The sequence below is a fragment of the Cupressus sempervirens genome, chromosome 7, assembly GCF_028749045.1.
Source record: "Cupressus sempervirens isolate cs-2001-9-10 chromosome 7, ASM2874904v1, whole genome shotgun sequence".
NCBI classification, from domain to species: Eukaryota; Viridiplantae; Streptophyta; class Pinopsida; order Cupressales; family Cupressaceae; genus Cupressus; species Cupressus sempervirens.
In genome coordinates, this window is record NC_143124.1 from 205867835 (window position 1) to 205887373 (window position 19539).

Consider the following 19539-nt stretch of genomic DNA (forward strand, 5'->3'; position numbering starts at 1 on the left):
CTTTGCCCACTTTGCGAATCACCTTGTAGGGACGATAAAATCTAGGTTTCAACTTTTCAGCTCCGCTTTTCTTGAGCGATGACTGTCTATATGGTTGTAGCCTCAAGTAAACCATATGCCCTACCTCGAAGCTACGCTCTATTCGGTGCTGATCAACATACAATTTCTGTTGATTCTGGGCCTGTTGTATATTCTCCTTGAGCACTTTCAGGATGTCCTAACTATCCTGCAATAAGTTTTTGGCTTTGGGCACTCTACTGTCCCCCAAAACTAAATCCATGAAGCTAGGTGCTTCATAACCATAGAGTGCCATGAAAGGAGTCATCTTGATGGACATATGATAAGTGGTGTTATAACAGTACTCTCCCATATGCAACCATCTGACCCAAGCCTTTTGTTGTGTAGTTACATAGTTCCTCAAATATCCTTCCGCATATTTATTCACAGTCTCTGTTTGCCCATCTGTTTGCGGATGATAACTAGTGCTAGGTGTAAGATCTGTACCACACAACCTAAACAACTCTTGCCAAAAAACACTCATAAACTTACTATCCCGGTCGCTGACAATGAATCTGGGCAGCCCATGTAACCTGAATATCTCTCTAAAGAAAAGATCTGCCACCTGTGCTGCTGTGTAAGTGGACGGAATAGCAAAGACGTGAGCAAACTTCGTCAAGCGGTCCACCACCACATAGATGCAATCCCTTCCCTGCACTCGTGGTAAACCAGTGATGAAGTCCATCGAAATACTTTCCCATTTCCTATCAGGAATGGGCAAGGGCTGTAATAAACCTGCAGGAAATGTGTGCTCTCCCTTATTCTATTGACAAACCACACACTCCCTGACATACCTTTGAACATCATCCTTGAGCCCTTTCCATGAAAACCGCTCTCGGATCTGCCTGTAGGTCTTGAAGACCCCCGGATGTCCAGCTGTGGGTGCATTATGAAATGCCTTCAGTATCGCCTCTCTCAAATGTGATGACGAAATCAAATAAACCCTATCCTGAACTCTGATCAATCCATCTATCACCTCATAGCGATCATCCTGTATGGTACCCGAAATCAATCCAGAAGCCCAAGCATCTCCGACATACTCTGCTATAATCCGATCTCTCTAGTCTCCTGAAATCTCTGCCAGAGCACATAAGCGAGGTCTCCGAGATAAGGGATCAGCTACCACATTTTTCTTACCTTTGACAAACTCTATGTCGAAGTCATAAGCCTGCAATATGGTCACCCATTTTTGTTGCTGGTCATTAAGATCACATTGACTCATGAAGTATTTAATACTGTTGTGATCAGTCTTGATCACAAAACGTCCACCTATCAAATATGATCGAAATTTGGCCAATGCATGCATTATGGCCAACATCTCCCAGTCATAGACAGAATAACTTTTCTCAACTCCCCGGAGCTTCCTACTCTGGAATGCAATGGGATGCTTCTCCTGCATCAATACTGCTCCAATCCCATCACTTGATGCATCACAATGAAGCTCAAAAGGCTTCGTGAAATCCGGTAGAGCTAGAACTGGACATGAAGACATTACCTGCTTGAAATGCTCAAAACACCTCTGTGCTGCCCCTGTCCACACGAAGGCTCCTTTCCTGGTAAGATCTGTCAAGGGTGTAGCAATCTGGGAGAATCCCTTGACAAACCTCCTATAAAAACCACATAAACCAAATAATCCCTTAAGCTGTGTAAGGTTTGTGGGAGTAGGCCACTCTACAATAGCTCTAATCTTTTCGGGATCAACCCGAACGCCATCTGCACTAATGATATGCCCAAGGTAAAGGAGCTCAGTCATGCTAAACTCACATTTAGATTCCTTGGCATACAATGACCCTCTCTCCAGAATAGATAACACCTCCTCCAGATGATGTAAGTGCTCCTCCCAGGTCTTACTGAAGACCAAGATGTCATCAAAGAAGATCAAGAAAAATCTCTTCAGCTGCTTCCTGAATACCTGGTTCATACAACTCTGAAATGTAGCGGGTGCATTGGTTAGACCAAATGGCATAACCATGAACTCAATGTGGCCATAGTGACATCAGAAGGCTGTTTTCTCAATGTCCTTTGCTCTCATCCTGATCTGATGGTATCCGGATCGCAAATCAATTTTGGTGAAGAAGCATGCCCCATGCAACTCATCAATCCTAAGAACGGGATACCTGTTTTTAATTGTTTTCTTATTCAGTGCCCTGTAATCGATGCACATGCGCATCGTCCCATCCTTCTTCTTTACCAATACTACTGCTGAAGCGAAGGGGCTCTTACTGGGCCTGATATGCCCCATCTCCAACAAATCCTTAATCGCCTTCTCTATCTCATCCTTGTGTTTCTTAGGATGACGATAGGGAGTAATCATAATTGGTTTGGTTCCCTCCACGAGCTCAATAACATGTTCCATCCCTTTGTCAGGAGGAACCCCATGAGGAATATCGCTAAATATTTTAGCGTGTTTATCAAGTATCTTCTGGACATCTGGTGGATGACTCTTTTCTTGTGGCTCTGGTGAAGTTGGCATAATGTAGCACTCTGCTGCCCGCTCTATGTCATCATGGCGAAAAAGTCTCTGCATTCTCCTCAAGGACACTACTCTGCAAACTCCATCTGAAAGTCCTCTAAGTACAACAGTTCTGCCCTCATGCTACAATCTCATCTCCAATTTCGCTAGGTTGAGTGTGAACTCAACTAGTGAAGCCATCCATGTCATGCCAAGGATGACATCATAATCTCCCATGTCCACAACATAGAACTCATCCTCCAACTCCTAGTCATCTCCAAACCTGATGCGAAGATTAGATATCTTCCGAGTGCATAATAATTTATCACCATTAGCCACCATGAGTCTAAACCCATCATGCTCCTCTGTCTGTAACCCTCTCCTGGCTACCAACTGTGCATCTATGAAGTTATGTGTAGCCCCAGTGTCAATAAGAGATATCACTTTCTGCCCCTGGATAGTACCCCTGACCTTAAATGTGATTGCCTTTTGGGCCCCTGTCAAGCGTGCCAACGATCTATCATCCTTAGGAATGCTGCTCTCCTCTATAGTGTTACCCTCATCTGAATCGGAGTGCTGACCCTCCCCCTCTGACTTTGACTCTTCTGCTGAAAAATACTCAATTTGATTTGCCTTAGCCTTGAGAGAACATTTATGTGATAAGTCCCAAGGCTCTCTACAATGGAAGCACAGCTTCTTCTTTCGAAGTTCATTCAAGGTTTCATTGTCTAGTCCTTTTGATCCTTCTTTGGGTTTGCTATACTCTTTCTGAAATGGTTTTCTGTCTTGGTCTTTGCGGTAGGTAGAATCTGTTGGATGGTTTTTTCCTTTGTATATCGAAGGGGCTAAATCTCGTGCCTTTTTAGTTGCTTCAGCTAAGGTGAGTGGATTATGTCCCTTCACCAAACCTCGTAATGGATCAGCAAGACCATCACAAAATAACACCACCAATCTCCTAGGAGAGATATCAGTAACAAGTACAGACAAGCGCTGAAACACGGTACTGTAAGCATCCAAAGAACTTGACTGTTTTAACTGTGCTAGCTCCTTGAAATGTAACTCGGATCCTTAGTGTCAAATCTCTCAATCAATGTTCCGGTGAATTCCTGTCATCTCGATCACCCATGTTATTGTCCTGATCAAAGAATATCTCCTTTGTGTCTATATGGTTGGATTCAATGTCCACCTGCACGGACGTACTAGACTGTTTGCTTTGCAAGTCTGAAATCCTATTTTGTCTTGCTCTGGTATTGCGGAAATTATAAGACCCCTGTCGCATGCTCAAACATAAATGCTTAGCCTGTGTTTTTTACTTATTTCTGATTTTAGTGTTTTGACATTTCATCAAACACTTTTTCCCTCTATCCGGCTGTTCCAAATTCCCTATAAGACCTTTACAGGATGGCAGGACTTATAGCTTTGATACCACTGTAATGGGCACCCCTGGATGTCCCAAAAAAACTAAACCAAATTGCTGAAAGGAATTATGTCAAACAGTTTGCATTCAACTTCTTATTTCTCCGTTTAATGTTTTAAACCCCTTATAACTCCGGAAATCAAACGTTTATTGTTTGTTGTGTTTCGTGCATGGAATTGGTATCATACAAGATAAACAAGAAAGAAACTACAATGATATGCAAAGTGGAAATGAACCGCTGCTAATAAAATGTTATTTTCAGAATTCATAAAACCAAATACATGGCAGATTTATCAACTCACTAATTACTTCAGCAGTATTGACATAATACTCCAGCCCATGCTTACGAACTTGCTGCTACAATACTTTGTCCTTCAATCAGTCCACTACCTTCATAATACCATTCCCTCCAAGCGGCATAAGCGTCGGACAAGTAGTGAAGAAAATATGAGCAAAATACCAAATCTGCCTTTAGCCGGAAATGCAACTAAACTGCCTGATAATGAAGCGAATAACAAAGAATTCCAAAGGCCAAACCCCAAGGGAATGACGTGTAGAATGTTACAAGAGAGGATAGACGTCGTCAAATGCCAAGAACGGAGGTGCAACTCACAGCAATTTCTTCTCATATTCAACCTGTCTAATGAAGCCACAAATGCTTCCTTTTATTCTATTCCCAAGGGTCCGCTCAACTCATATGGGCAATGTGGGATAAAAGATATGTAATAGATAAAACATATATTAAAATACCCCTTATGTCTCCCTTGGGTACACATTACCATAAAATAAATATTAAAGTAACATTTTAATATTTTACAATTAAATTAGACATTAATAAAACTTCAGGCATTAAAATGTATTAGCAATCGGACTCCGAATAATGCGAGTGATAGCTCATCGGAAAGCTCTCATCGAGGAGTATCGAATCTAATCACCAAAATTGACCTGCACTGTGTCCTGCGGACTTACTAAAAAATAGTAAGTATGCCTGAAATTGAGTAAATCAACTTCGTTTTGGCTCAAACTGGAAATGACTAGGCCAAAACACTCCAGGATCCCATTAAACCCTTCGTTAGCCCTCGGGACCATGTAGAACAAGGCTAACGCACACACACTTGGTCAACTGCTAAAATGGGGACATTATAGAGCAACACTACGACAACTCACATATAAATCTCTAATAATAATCCCCTCCTCGAGAGAGTTTGAACAATCCATAGCAACTACTGTCCCAATAGCATCTACACTATCCACAACAAAAACTCTAGAATCATCAACTTGTTGATGCTCAATGTTGGTGTCCACTAGTGAACATGTTTTTGTGTGGACAGTCCATCATCTACACTGTGGATAGAACTAGTAGGTGTCGTACTAAATAAAGGTACATCAACATCATGGACACCTGTCGGGGAAAAGTCAAGCTTCCTTCTATGCAACCTCGATGCCGGCCTTCTAAAGGTGGAAACCATATATGTCGCTGGCCTCTCAATTGTCTCTAGAACTAACAAGTTCTACACCAACCTTTGCTGATGAACCTTAAGTTTCTCCATACTCTGCCACAAAGCATTCATTTTTGTGCTAACTTCTTCATTACTCCGTCAGCTCCCGAAACTATGTGGCCTTTTGTGTCTGTCCATAATTGGAAGCAACAAGAGTGATGACCACTCCAATAGAAGATCTTAAATAAGAAAGAATTTCCTACCCAATAGGATGGCAGGAAACCGCTCTGATACCATTCTAATGAACCCTGCTTGCTGTCAAACAATATGTGCTGAAGAATTGATTTCTTTTTTTTGTTCTTGAGGTTTTGCAATTTTTGATACAACAATATAGCAGCAAAATAGAAGATATTGCAATAATAAGTTCAACTCAAATATTTGGATAATACATAGGGAATGTATAGCTGAAATTTCTTAGATTTCAATATCAACTTAGATAGTAAGCATTTTTCACAAAATACGAACAAACCAGTTGATAAAATATCCCCTATTATCTAAATCACAATACCTAGAAAAATTAGAAGTTACAATCCATGAACTTATAGGTAAGACATGCCTTGAATCCCTCTTTTATGGACTAGCAACAACAAACAATTCTTCAACAAACAAATGCAACTGCAGATTTGGAAAACGTTGTTTCCAAAGTGCAAATAGAAAATAACACCCAACAATAGATATAAATTGGCATTCAAGCAGCTCCAAATTAACCAACACACAATTTGATATAACAATTCCAGTGAATTCCTTCACGAATTCCAAAACAACCTCCAATAACAAGAAAAATTAAACTTCTTCTTAGCAATAGTTAATACAGTAGGAGAAAGTAAAAATTGTATACCTCAACACGATTTGCCAAGCAATGTCAGAATAATTCTCAGAATTGAATCTACAATAGTTCAGTTGTAGATCCCAAACCCTTCAGCAAGGGCACAAAATTTTAGAGCTTTAGAAGAGTCACAAAGACAAGAGAAAAATAAATATTCAATTGGATGCCTTTCACATCAAATGACCTCATATTTATATTCTCCAAATGGCACAAGTTTCCCAAATTAACTTCACTTAAGAAGCTTCCTCATCACAACATTAGAATATAATAAATTGCCATTATAATATAATTTATTAATTGTTCTTGGCTCCCAAAAATGACATTTACCACCATAACATAATATTTTGACATACAAAGCCATTGTTTCTTGTACCCACAATTAAAACTTTTTGACCCTATTCCAAGTCGCCACAATACTGAGGTGATCAACATACAACACCAACAAAAATAATAGCCTCAACATATTTAGATGAATAATAATAATTCACTCGTATCGCAAAAACAACCAAAGAAGCAACATAATCGAAACTTGACAACACTAGAGTGATCCTGATGAAGAAAGGCGATGAATGAGCCTAACATGATGACTTGCTACAAATAGAAGCTCCCTCCAAGATTCTTGGAGCCCAAAAAACCTAGAGCGTCTCTCAATCCCTCTAACTCAACCGAGCTCATCGGAACCAACAATTTGACTTACTAAAAATAGTAAGTCCCTAAAATGGAACCAAAACACACCATAGGTTGTTGGAAAGCCTATAATCCCATAACCTATGTTGCCCGGGGACGTGTCCCCCCCATTTCGAGTACGGGGATGTAATGTCCCTGGATATTCTCTTCACAAATTACCTGCAAAACCAATATTAGTATAACATAGCATCACAAATTTAGTAAGAAATATAATCTACTCTAAGTTAATAAGGGAAATTGATCCTGGGATTGCCTCTAGGTCAGGCATCATGCCATCTTTCCATAGAGCGCTAATCCAAGATCTCTTGGATATAGACACCGTTATCCAAGCCTATGCATATGCATATGACTGGGTTTCAGTATATATACTGCCTATGGGAGTTTAGGGAAACCATAAGTTCCTTTAATCCCCCTCAGATAGGAATCCATCTCTGATGAATATATAGTTCATTTTATATGGTAACCATATCTGCCTAAATTTGGGGTATGAACCGTGAGATATGATGACCATGACAATCACCGATAGCCCCCCTATAGATACCGAGATCCATTTCTAATGAGCATTACACTCATCCTCAATGGAGTCCCAACCTCATCCTGAGAATCTATCTCTAATGAATATTGCATTCATCCTATATAAAATTCAGGCCAAGTAAAAAGGATGTAAATAGGATGCAGAAGAAATTGCAGAAAGAGGTAAAATTCTACAGCAATTATATGTATATATATAATAAATTTACCTTCTACAATGCTGAAAACTCCTTGTCTTTTTGTGATCTGTCGCTGCTCTGTCTTTTCCCAAACTTTGGCGAAGTTCATGGTATTTATAAGATGGAGGGAGAGGGAGTCGCATCACCTCCCTTAGTCGCACCTTACAGCCTTTGGCTGCGATTTACTCACGCCATAAGGGTGTGACTGTTCACCCATTTCGTTTACTACATTTGGTTAATAATTTTTTTTTAATATTTTAAAAGTGTTTGTTTATTATATATAATATAATATATGTTTTAATGACGAAGTGTCAATGAACTCAGTAAAAGATGCTTGGGGAAGGAGTTACCTAAGATGGAGGGTGAAAATTTGCCAGTCATACTCTGCAAAGTGAAAGGAAGTATAGGTAGGGGCTGCATAGCGGGTGGAGGGGGAGGAATGAGTGGGGGGGGTTGGCGGAAAGGCGAAGAGGCGTAGAGAGAGAGGCTGAACAAGGCGCGATTAGGAAAGGGGAGGCGAGAGATAGTGAAGTGAGTGATGGAAGAGATGAAAGAGGCACAAGAGAGAGTATAACCCACTACGCTCGCACTACCACAACAGGGCTAATAGGTGAGGAGCCCGAAGCCAGGAAAATAGGGAAGCCTATTCAGGATCACTCGATCGATAGCCTTGCAAAACTGAAGGAGATGATGCCTATAGAATGTAAGAGGCCCCTGCTCGTCCTCTGAAGAATGTTGAAGACCCTGGCTGGAAGGATCTTTATCAAATGTTTAGATCAAATCGGATCCATGATCATGTAGAGGGCTTTGGATATCTCTGGTACGTGCATTAAAATCCCTTAAGATGATGATCTCACCCATGGGAGATGATCTAGAAATGCACTTGTGTAAGTCTGTAAAAATGTCCCCATTGTTTGCACTATGTATTGCATAGGGTGACGTGGCCGAGGTAAAGTAGCAAACAACAATAAAAATGTCTAAAATGTGGGGTATAGTGATTAGTATAGACGTACATGAATCTAGTCAAATAATTGGACTAGATGACTTAGGTAGAACCAAAATAGTAGTCACAGATCAGTTAGGTAACCCCACTAAAGCCCCTAACTTCACGAGAAGTATTGACCCCACCCCTACGAAAAGAGAGCCACTGGTACCCAATGAGGCTAGACAATGGAGGAGCAGAACTCTCACGAGTCTTGGTGATAGCAAGGAAATCAATAGAATCAACATCTTGAAAAAGACATGGCAAGGACCAAAAGGTGTTATTGCTGTTCCAGTAATAGACAAGAAGAGAGCTAGAAGGAGGCCTCTCTTCCTCCAACTGCTGTGAGACCATCATTTGGCCTTGAGGGCCGGTCTTAGTTACCAATAGGGGGAGGAGATTCTTGAATAACAACTCTGAGGTTTTGAATACAACCCACTTCCTATTGGGTCTAGCCTTCGGCACAAAACCTCGATAGTGGTTCAATTCATCTAGATAAATCTTAGTAGGAAAAGAGAAAAGCTCTCTTCACTCTAAGAACTTGCATCTTGTCACTCAACAAAAGAAACCTAAGAAAAAGGGTATTGTCCGATCCAATCCAAACCCTATCGAAAGTGATGGCTGTGATGTCTAGCTAGTCACTAAGGAAGGAGTAAGTAGTTGAGTTGGGTCATTGGAGGAGAGAGAAAGGCCTCACACCCTCAAATTGAGCTCCTGGATGCCTCTAATGCGCTCATCATCAGTCTTTGCTTGGACAATCGATTCAACTCTCAAAAGAGATGCATTGCGCACATTGTTGCAAATGGAGGCCCTTGATTTAATTTTATGCTTCATTTCGGAAATCAAGGAGGTTTGTTTGTCAACAAGTTCAATTTGTTTGTCCTTTATGGTATTGATTTCCCCAAACTGATCAATGATAGTTCCAATTTGTGTCTTAAGTTACGCTGTTTCACCGGTGAATGTTGTAGATAATTCATTAAAACGTGTAGTGTTGGAGGCAACGAGTTGTTGTAGGTCAGAAATAGTCGAAGTAAGGGACTAAAAAATGTCTCGTTGATTCTAATTTTCAGCTTCCAATTGTAATGACCCTCCTCAATTCTGCTCTCAAAAATGCTGATGAGAGCTCAAGGAATTTCATCAAACAATTCACATGCAAGGGACGTATGACTGATATAGTATTTCAGCTGGCTTTAAATGACTCTTTCTTCAATTTGCATCAATGAGAATCTTGTTCTAGAAGACTCCAAATGGACTACACAATGGCCTAACATGAGTGTGCTACTAATTTTGACAATATTTAGTGCATATATATGATCTAAGCATAAGAAATGAACACCTACAGCCAAATGGCATTTTTACAAATAGTTGGTATGCAAACTAACTAGCTGATAAATAATGATATTGAATTGCTTAAATGACACTAGCAATTATTATTTTCTTAATTGCAATGAAATTTCTAATACAATGCTCATGAAATATGGCCAAGACTTTTGGCATTTACATGGATTACAAAATGATAATCCTGGTATAATGCACACTTACAGCTAAAACTTATAATACCTAAAAAAAAACAATACTAACAAAGGAACCTAGTTGTAGATGGCTGTTATAATTTTTTTCAATGCTGCCCCTTCTGCTTTGCTTTTTCGAACTGCTTTTTCAGATCTGCTTTTTGAACTACTTTTACGGATTGCTTTTTCGGTTCCGCTTTTTCGGACTGTTTTTTTGTATCTGCTTTTTCAGATTGCTACCATGATGAATCTCAAGACCATATCTTTCAATAGCATCAAGATTTCCAGCTTGAAGGGATTTCGTCTTTCAAACTATTGAGACATAATCTCCAAAAAAATTTCCAATTTCTTTGATATTTCCAAGCATACTAAAAAGAAGCTCTTCCCTTTCTTTTACAGTGTTCTCATAAGAGCTCAATCCTTCGTTTTCTCAATGTGGGATAAAACATCACTCCCTTTATGTAACTTATGTCTCCAATGTGTTATAAAATAAAGGGGCCTCTTTTAATTTAAATATTTCCCACAAACTATAGTCTATGCATTAATAAAGTTAAATATTTAAATTTAACTTTATAAAATAGCTTTATCAATGCATAACAAATCTTATCAATGATAAACAAGTCTTTTTGCCAATTTTAAACAATTACCATTGACATACCGCTGCCACTGGATGTCCGACCATATCTAAGATGACTTACTATAAATAGTAAGTATGCCCAAAGTTGCCTCAAAATCCCTCAGAAATGCCTGCAACTGAAACTATCTAGGCCAAATGGCCTCTAAGTCCCTTTAATGTCCTGATTAGCCTACGGGACCATGGGGAAATAGGCTAACAACAACATCATGCTATGAATGCTAAAAAGGGGACATTACAGTCCACCCTTCCCAAAATTGCTTGTCCCCAAGCAATGGTCGAACAACAACCCGATCAATTCACCTGGATCCCAAATGTAGTCATGAACTATATTGCTGTCAATCAACAAAGGCTCCTGCAACAACCTCTGAAAATTAACCAAGAGGAATCCATAATCAAATTGGCGAATAAAACTCACCCAAACTCCAAAGTTAGGAACCCATGAGAAACAAGCTCTCGAAATATCAGAACCCAAGTAGAGTAGATAACTCAAATTGCCAACATAGTAAATACCATCAACACATCCCACTAGCCTATGTGGAATGTACAATACAATTCTACAACAACGATGAATACTTCTGCATGAAACTGCACCAAATACAGAGAATCCACACACTGCACACCTACTGCAATTAACACAACTCTGCAAATCATCGATCATTGTCTCATAACCATAACACCCATGCACTGCCGATGGTGAATAGTCATTACACGGTAGATAGCAAAAACGGGAGCCCAGACCAAACTTGTCTGCCATCAACTCCTCAACACATGGATCAAAAGAAAACCGATGAACATATCCTACAGTATAATGCCGGTAAAAAGAACCAATCCCAGTCAAAGACTCATCCTGCAGATGTGATACAACCAACTGTGACTGATCATCAGCTAAGTCAGAGGATGATATAGCCAAGAGTGCAGAATCAACAACAACATCACTAGTCTCTGTGCCCTCCAAGTCAAACATATCACAATGCTCAGCTGCAGCGCCCAACTCAGTTGAACCTGCCTCCAATGTAAACGGACCAAATATGCCAATACTAGTGTCGTGGACAGATATATCCTCATCTCCACTACCTCTATCAACCTTGACCATGGACATTCGCGGATCACCAGACACCACAGTCCGTGATTGTATAGAATCTAGTAAAGTCTGAAGTCGTTCTAACTCCATGGTCACCTTAGCTAAATGAAACTGTGACTCCTTGAAAGCCAACTGTGTACTCTCAAGAAACTCAGAAGTCACCTCGAGCTGCTGAGTAAGCTCGCTCACCTCATCTTCCTTGACCAATAATGCGTCATATGCTGTACTGCCCCACTCCATAAGATAATCTCTGTCGGCTACCAACTGCATATAATTCTATCTCAAAATTTGGATAGCCTCCCATAAAGAGTGGATCTCTGTCAAGGAAAGATAACTACCTCCTTGCTCATCACTAGTAGGAGAACCCCATCCATAAACTGCTAACAACTGACGAACAACATCAAAATGCTCGCAAGCGATAGAAATATCTCGTTCACCAACTCTCAGCTGACTAGACACATGATTGTGCCGACTGGTCGAACTCCTATACTCTATCCCTGGTACACTGTCCAAAGGAGTAACCTCAAAATAACTATCATCTATAATACTTAGATCCTGGGACTCTCCTGTAAACTCTGTGATCTCTGAGAAATCATCAACATGACTGTAAAAGAAAACTGAGTCCCTACTATACGCGCTAACTCCCAAACTGAGCTTATATCAAGACAAAGCTCGTCCACATATCTCTCAGAATCTTGGAGAGCCAACTGAATACACACCAAGGAATTCCGAGTATCCTCCAGCTCATGAGAAAGTCAGTCAACCTCCTCCTCCTTCTTCAATGCATCTAAATAGATCCCTACAAGATTAAGGAGATGATCGCGATCTGAAAGTAGGTGTATGTAACTTACCTTCATTGCCTCCATGCCTTCCTTGATCTGTTGTAAGTTGTCACAAGAAGAACCTGTTATAACTCCTTTTTGTCTCTCCTGCAGTTGAATCATCCAAATGTGATTCTCAATCAATCCATGTATCCTGTCATGATGAGATAAAGCCGTGACAATATTCTTGTCCCTTGTCTTCAGCTGGCTTGCCAAACCAAGTAAAGAGCTACTAGCCTCTATCTCATGTGAAGAAGCATCCAATTGTGCTTGATACTCATTTTCTGCAAAGTCCTGAATGCTCACTTGTTGATCAAATGTACTATCCTCAAACATGATAGTATCCTCAACTGTTGTAACTTCATCTAGCCCAACTGTACTGGAATCACTATCTGTGTCAATCACACAATCCAGTGTGCCTGCGATATCACTTTCTGATGCTACTGGCTCAACCTGCACAACATCTGTAACCCCTTCTGCCTGTGAAGATGATGCAGATAAACCATTACTTGAAGATATGTTAATGTCTCCCTGTATTGAATCAGCATGTCTGTTAAACTTCTCATACAAGTTTTTGCCTGTCATAGGGAAGGTACGATCCTTAGGCCTATCAAAATGTTCAATCAGTCTCTCCGTAAACTCCACATATGAGGTAATGTGTGCATGACCCATAGTGACCATACCATGATGCCACCACTCGTGTGCTAACCCATCCAGGTGAATTGCTGCATACTTAATAGCTTCTTCCTCAGGCATAGGGTTCATTTGAAAGTATGTGTCAATCTTTTGAACCCAAGCTCTTGCTGTAGACTTCCCCGAGCCATCATAATATGGCAACTGAAGTTTTCCTACTTTCTTCCGTAGCTCATAGCTTTGGTTCCTGTCATGTCCACATGGCATATGCTTCATCCGCACATCTATATACTCCCTAAAGGTGATTGCAGCAATAAAATCTAGACCTCCGACTTCCCAATCTCTCCTTAGCTGGTCCTGTATATTAGTGATCTGGGGCTCTGGTACGGGCTGCTCTGGAGCTCTAGGAGGAAATATGGGAATCATGGGCCACGAACTCACTGTCCTAGTTTGTTGGGGTGCATGACCGAAATTGTTCCCAACTTGTTGGCCTCCATTATGTGTCCCATCCTGATTATTACCATTCTGATTATTTCCTCCACCCACATTAGCATTCAACCCCATTTGACGAGCCATCATCTGCATCATAAGCTCCAATCTCTGACTCTGTTCTTGTGCTCTCTGCTCTGCTAATCGCTGTCCCTGTGCTAAGGTGTCTAATAACTGTAAGAATCTTTCCTGTCCCTGATCTGGACTGGCATTCCCGGCTCTGCCTAATCCTGTATTCCTGTCATCTCGGTCAACCATGACGTCTTGATCAAAGAATACCTCCTTTGTGTCTGTATGACCGGATTCTATGTCCACCTGCACGGATGAACTAGACTGTTCGCTCTGCAGGTCTGAAATCCTATTTTGTCTTGCTCTGGTATTGCGGAAATTATAAGGCCCCTGTCGCATGCTCAAACATAAATGCTCTGATTTTAGTGTTTTGACATTTCGTCAAACACTTTCCCCTCTATCTGGCTGTTCCAAATTCCCTATAAGACCTCTACAGGATGGCAGGACTTATAGCTCTGATACCACTGTAATGACCCTCCTCAATTCTGCTCTCAAAAATGCTGATGAAAGCTCAAGGAATTTCATCAAACAATTCACATGCAAGGGACGTATGACTGATATAGTATTTTAGTTGGCTTTAAATGACTCTTTCTTCAATTTGCATCAATGAGAATCTTGTGCTAGAAGACTCCAAATGGACTACACAATGGCCTAACATGAGTGTGCTACTAATTTTGACAATATTCAGTGCATATATATGATCTAAGCATGAGAAATGAACACCTACAGCCAACTGACATTTTTACAAACAGTTGGTATGCAAACTAACTAGCTGAAAAATAATGATATTGAATTGCTTAAATGACACCAGCAACAATTATCTTCTTAATTACAATGAAATTTCTAATACAATGCTCATGAAATATGGCCAAGACTTTTGGCATTTACATGGATTACAAAATGATAATGTTGGTATAATGCACACTTACAGCTAAAACTTATAATACCTAAAAAAAACAATACTAACAAAAGAACCTGGTTGTAGATGGCTGTTATAATTTCCTTCAATGCTGCCCCTTCTGCTTTGCTTTTTCAAACCGCTTTTTTGGATCTGCTTTTTGAACTGCTTTTTTAGCTTGCTTTTTCGGTTCCGCTTTTTCGGACTGCTTTTTCGTATCTACTTTTTCGGACTGCTACCATAATGAATCTCAAGACTATATCTTTCATTGGCGTCAAGATTTCTAGCTTGAAGGGATTTCGTCCTTCAAACTATTGAGACATAATCTCCAAAAAATTTCTCAATTTCTTTGATATTTCCAAGCATACTAAAAAGAAGCTCTTCCCTTTCTTTTATAGTGTTCTCACAAGAGCTCAATCCTTCGTTTTCTCAATGTGGGATAAAACATCACTCCCTTTATGTAACTTATGTCTCCAATGTGTTATAAAATAAAGTGGACTCTTTTAATTTAAATATTTCCCACAAATTATAGTCTATGCATTAATAAAGTTAAATATTTAAATTTAACTTTATAAAATAGCTTTATCAATGCATAACAAATCTTATCAATGATAAACAAGTCTTCTTGTCGATTTTAAACAATTACCATCGACATACCGCTGCCACTGGATGTCCAACCATATCCAAGATGACTTACTATAAATAGTAAGTATGCCCAAAGTTGCCTCAAAACCCCTCAGAAATACCTGCAACTGAAACTATCTAGGCCAAATGGCCTCTAAGTCCCTTCAAAGGTCCTGGTTAGCCTACGGGACCGTGGGGAAATAGGCTAACGACAACATCATGCTATGAATGCTAAAAAGGGGACATTACACCAATTTAGCCATTTTGTCTATAATTTGCTGATAGGTAAAAGGCAGAGGCTTTGTTTGAGATTGAGGAGTGCCCGTAGTCTGAGAGGAGATAGCTGGAGTAGCAGGTATTCGTGCAATCTAGCAATGAGGAGGAGAGCAAGGGCGCAAGGACAAGCAGAGGCGCAAGGACAAGCAGGGGCGCAAGGACAACTGAGACCCACCCACAGCAGATGGGTAACAACAACAACGACACAAAGAAGTGCTAGATCCCAGTAAGACAAGTAGATAAAACACAAACAAGCTGCATAGGAGCCGAACACTAGCATAGAGGTACGACAGGAGACAGACGCAGCTGGTATGTATAGTCATTATCATCCTTCTTTTAACGAATGAAATTTTATGATTATTTATTATGTTTATATGGATATGAGTATTTATTGTTTGATTGCGCACGAAATTAAGAGGTTTGATATCAATTGTTGCATCATGTGGTTGTATTTCCTGTGTGTTGAGCATCACTGATATGTTTGGCACAAAGACAACTTCTTGATATGCTATTGAGGAGAAGATGATCCCTTGATATGATTGGCTTGATACCTATTTGTTTGGCTTTAAAAAGTGGGTCACTTTCTCTTTAGTTTCTTCACCTTCTTTTGTGCATGTGTGTATAGGCTATGTATGAGAGCCACATGGCACTTCGATAGAAAAAACCATATGGGGGAACTTGAGGTAGAAGGCTAGAACATTTTTAGTGTGAGAAATAATAATAATTCAATCTTCTATGCAGATGTTTCAGGCAACAAGGTGAGACATTGTGTGCCTGGAGTAAAATGTAATGAACCATGTGGAACCTAAATAGTCAAGTTTTCTCCTAATATTTCTGAAAAAATTATGTTTGTTATGATCTAGTCCCTCATCTCTTCTGCTATAACTAAAAGAAAAAATTGCTAAGGGGTTGACTATTGCATTCCTCTAGCCTGATTGCAACCATACGAGATCATTAGATTCATGTGAAGGCATTGATATGATCATCCTTATCTGTTTTATGTTGCCCGTGTCATCTCTTATAGGTAGATGAGGCGCAGATTTATCAACGCAAATTTGTCAAGTAGTTCAGATGACAATTTCACAGACTCAACCAGCCACAGGAAGGTTTGGGAACTTCACTTAAATTTATCGTGTTCATGTAGAAAAATAAACCCAAGAACGAAAAACAACAGGTCTTCTACATCAAGCTATTTATTGCCTTCATGATATTTAACAAATATCTTCACTGGTTTCAAATATTTTTTTAAGGGACGTCTTTCCTTGTTAGTTGCAGTTTTTATTGTAGTCTATAATAATTCATATCATGTACACTTTAATCACAATTTGTGTAACAGAAGCCCTCCCTCTAGAATATAATTAACTACATTCTATTTATAGTTAGTGCTTGAGGCTTTAGAATAGGGTCCTCATGATTTGGAAATGAGGTCTGATTGAGGAAAACATATTGTCACATGAATTACACATGATAACGGTCTTATGAACTTGTGCAAGATTGAACATGAACTTCTAAGATATTCTCAGTCACTGCAGATGTGTTGATAGTGCTAAAATTGTGTTCAGATTCTTAATATTTTTCATGTTACTTATGCCAGATAGGAAATAGTCTAACAGATGTCTACTAGACCTGTTGGCAAGTTATCTCCAACTTTGTGTTTCAATGCAGATCAAAAGCTTACAAGTCAAGTTCATGAGATAGTGGGGCGAATCAATGGCCGATTTGGAACATTGACAACTGTTCCAATTCATCATCTGGTATGTCCCCTGAAACAATTTGTTTGGAGAATATTTCCCCAATTTCTGTTCTCAATCGACAGTTGTGCTTGCTTTACTTAGGTGTTGAAGATTTGATATTTTCTTCGATTGTGCCACGTTGGTAACTCCTTATAATTGAGTGTAACATGTTTTTTTTGCAGCGTAATTATTGTATAAGTTGTTTAAGTTTTGCAATGTTTTTTCACTCCTAATAGTAGCGAAAACATCATCTTAATTTATTTAATCTACAAAGGATATCTATTGGCATTCTTGTGAAAAAAGGAAGTTCAAATGTCCTGATAACTTTTCTATACCATGTCAAACATATAAATCATATAAGAAAGTGAGTGCAACTAATAAAAGAATTTTTCGGAAAAATGGAGCGGACACTTGAACAGCTTGTTGAAGAGATGATGTTCATAACATGTTTTTAATCATTTTGAGGCATTGGTTGTTTTGGTCATAGTTGAAAAACTTAGAGTCGGCAATAATCCGGATGCCCCAGTTTTTAAAAAAAACTCAGGGCTTGGGCAAAAGCTCAGAAATAACTCCATAAATTTATCAAACATTTGAAAATACATAACTTCTTAAAATATTCTTTGAAAGCACACACATACATTAAATTTGTAGAACATATTACTAATTTTCATCGTATATGTATCAAAGTTTGAGTCTAATACATATCATAGACCAAAACACAAGTGCAATCTTTGACTAAATTTGAGTTCAATACATATCATAGAACAGAAAACAAATACAACCTCTGAATGCAAATTAATTTCAAGTTTTGATATTAATGAAAATTATAAATTGTAGATTTCATCAACGACTGAAACTCAAAGAAGTTTGTCACTGCTCTGTGAGTGTTACTGAAGTAGATTGTAAATCTGCAATATTCTCAATAGGTGCCTTACGAGTGCCTCGTCTACAGTGAAAGGATGAGGATCAAGCTATGTATGTGAGGAACCTCTGTTGGCTGATCAACCTGGCTTTCTGCCTCCTTTTATGTTAGCACTTTCACCTCACATTCAAATGCCTTCCTCTCCAAATCAGCTAAGTCAACATCAGTTAACTATGGATCTGCATAAACATCATTATGCTCAACAATCCAATCTAAATATGGATCTATGTCATCAAGGTCAAGTGCTTCATGTGAACGCTTCCCTTATACCTTCTTTTCATGCAACTCATGGGTGTACCACATATAGACAATGTCATTCAAGCACTTTTGAGTCAATGTATTGAACTTCTTTGTGTGAATGGCCTTAGACACACTCTAGTTGCATTCACAACTAAAAGCACTACAAGGCTGAGATAAAATGTACATGGCAAGCTTTTGAAAATTATATGTTTTATGGATTAAAGAAAGCTCCTAGATCTTTGCATCCTAGATTGGATGACTACTTGCAAGATTAAGAATTCAAAAGAGGTTTAGTAGACAACAATTTTCATTTCAAAAATTGAAGATGATCATCAATTGGTTATGGTGGTATATATAGATGATATCATCTTTGGAGGTAGCAAGAATATAATGTGTCAAGATTTTGTTCATAAGATGCAAATAGAATTTGAAATGTCCTTGTTAGGTAACTCTCTTTCTTCCTAGGGTTACATGTCTGCCAATTTAGCAATGGAATCTTTATTTTACAAACCAAGCATGATAACAAGCTATTATAATGGTGTAGAATGGATGAATGCAATCCTATAAAAACATAAATGGTCACAAGGTGTAAGTTAAGATAAGATGATGAATCTCCCAAAGAAATGAAAATTCTCTCCAGATCTGTGGTAGGAAGTTTGCTTTATATGACAGCCTCAAAACTAGATACTATGTAGGTAGTTGGAATGGTAGTAAGGTTTTGATCAACTTCTAAAGAGACACATGTGCAAGCAATGAATAGAATCTTCAAATACTCAATAGGAACATTGGATTTTGGATTGTGTTACCTAAGAGGTGAATACTTGCCCTTAAGAGCGCATGTAGATGCTGATTGGGCAAGTAGTTTGGATTGTAGGAGTACTAGTGGTAGTGTATTAGTTTGGAGCAATAGTCTTGTTTCCTTGTTTAGAACTTAGGTTCTTTGGATTGTCAAGTGTTAAAAGACATTAAACTGGA

The 19539-nt window shown here is 39.1% G+C and overlaps 1 protein-coding gene across 4 annotated transcripts in view; it reads left to right on the forward strand.

The window, feature by feature from the left end:
• LOC149546218 (alpha,alpha-trehalose-phosphate synthase [UDP-forming] 1-like) overlaps nucleotides 1–19539 on the forward strand; it is a 241184-nt gene that overhangs the window by 67145 nt on the left and 154500 nt on the right. For all 4 annotated transcript variants that reach the window (XR_016353669.1, XM_089791062.1, XM_089791063.1 and 1 more), the window contains exon 7: nucleotides 17335–17423. Coding sequence is in view for 3 of the 4 variants with exons in the window: in XM_089791062.1 (XP_089647188.1) it covers nucleotides 17335–17423 (89 nt within the window). In the remaining variant the exon portion in view is untranslated. The remainder of the gene's footprint in view (nucleotides 1–17334; nucleotides 17424–19539) is intronic.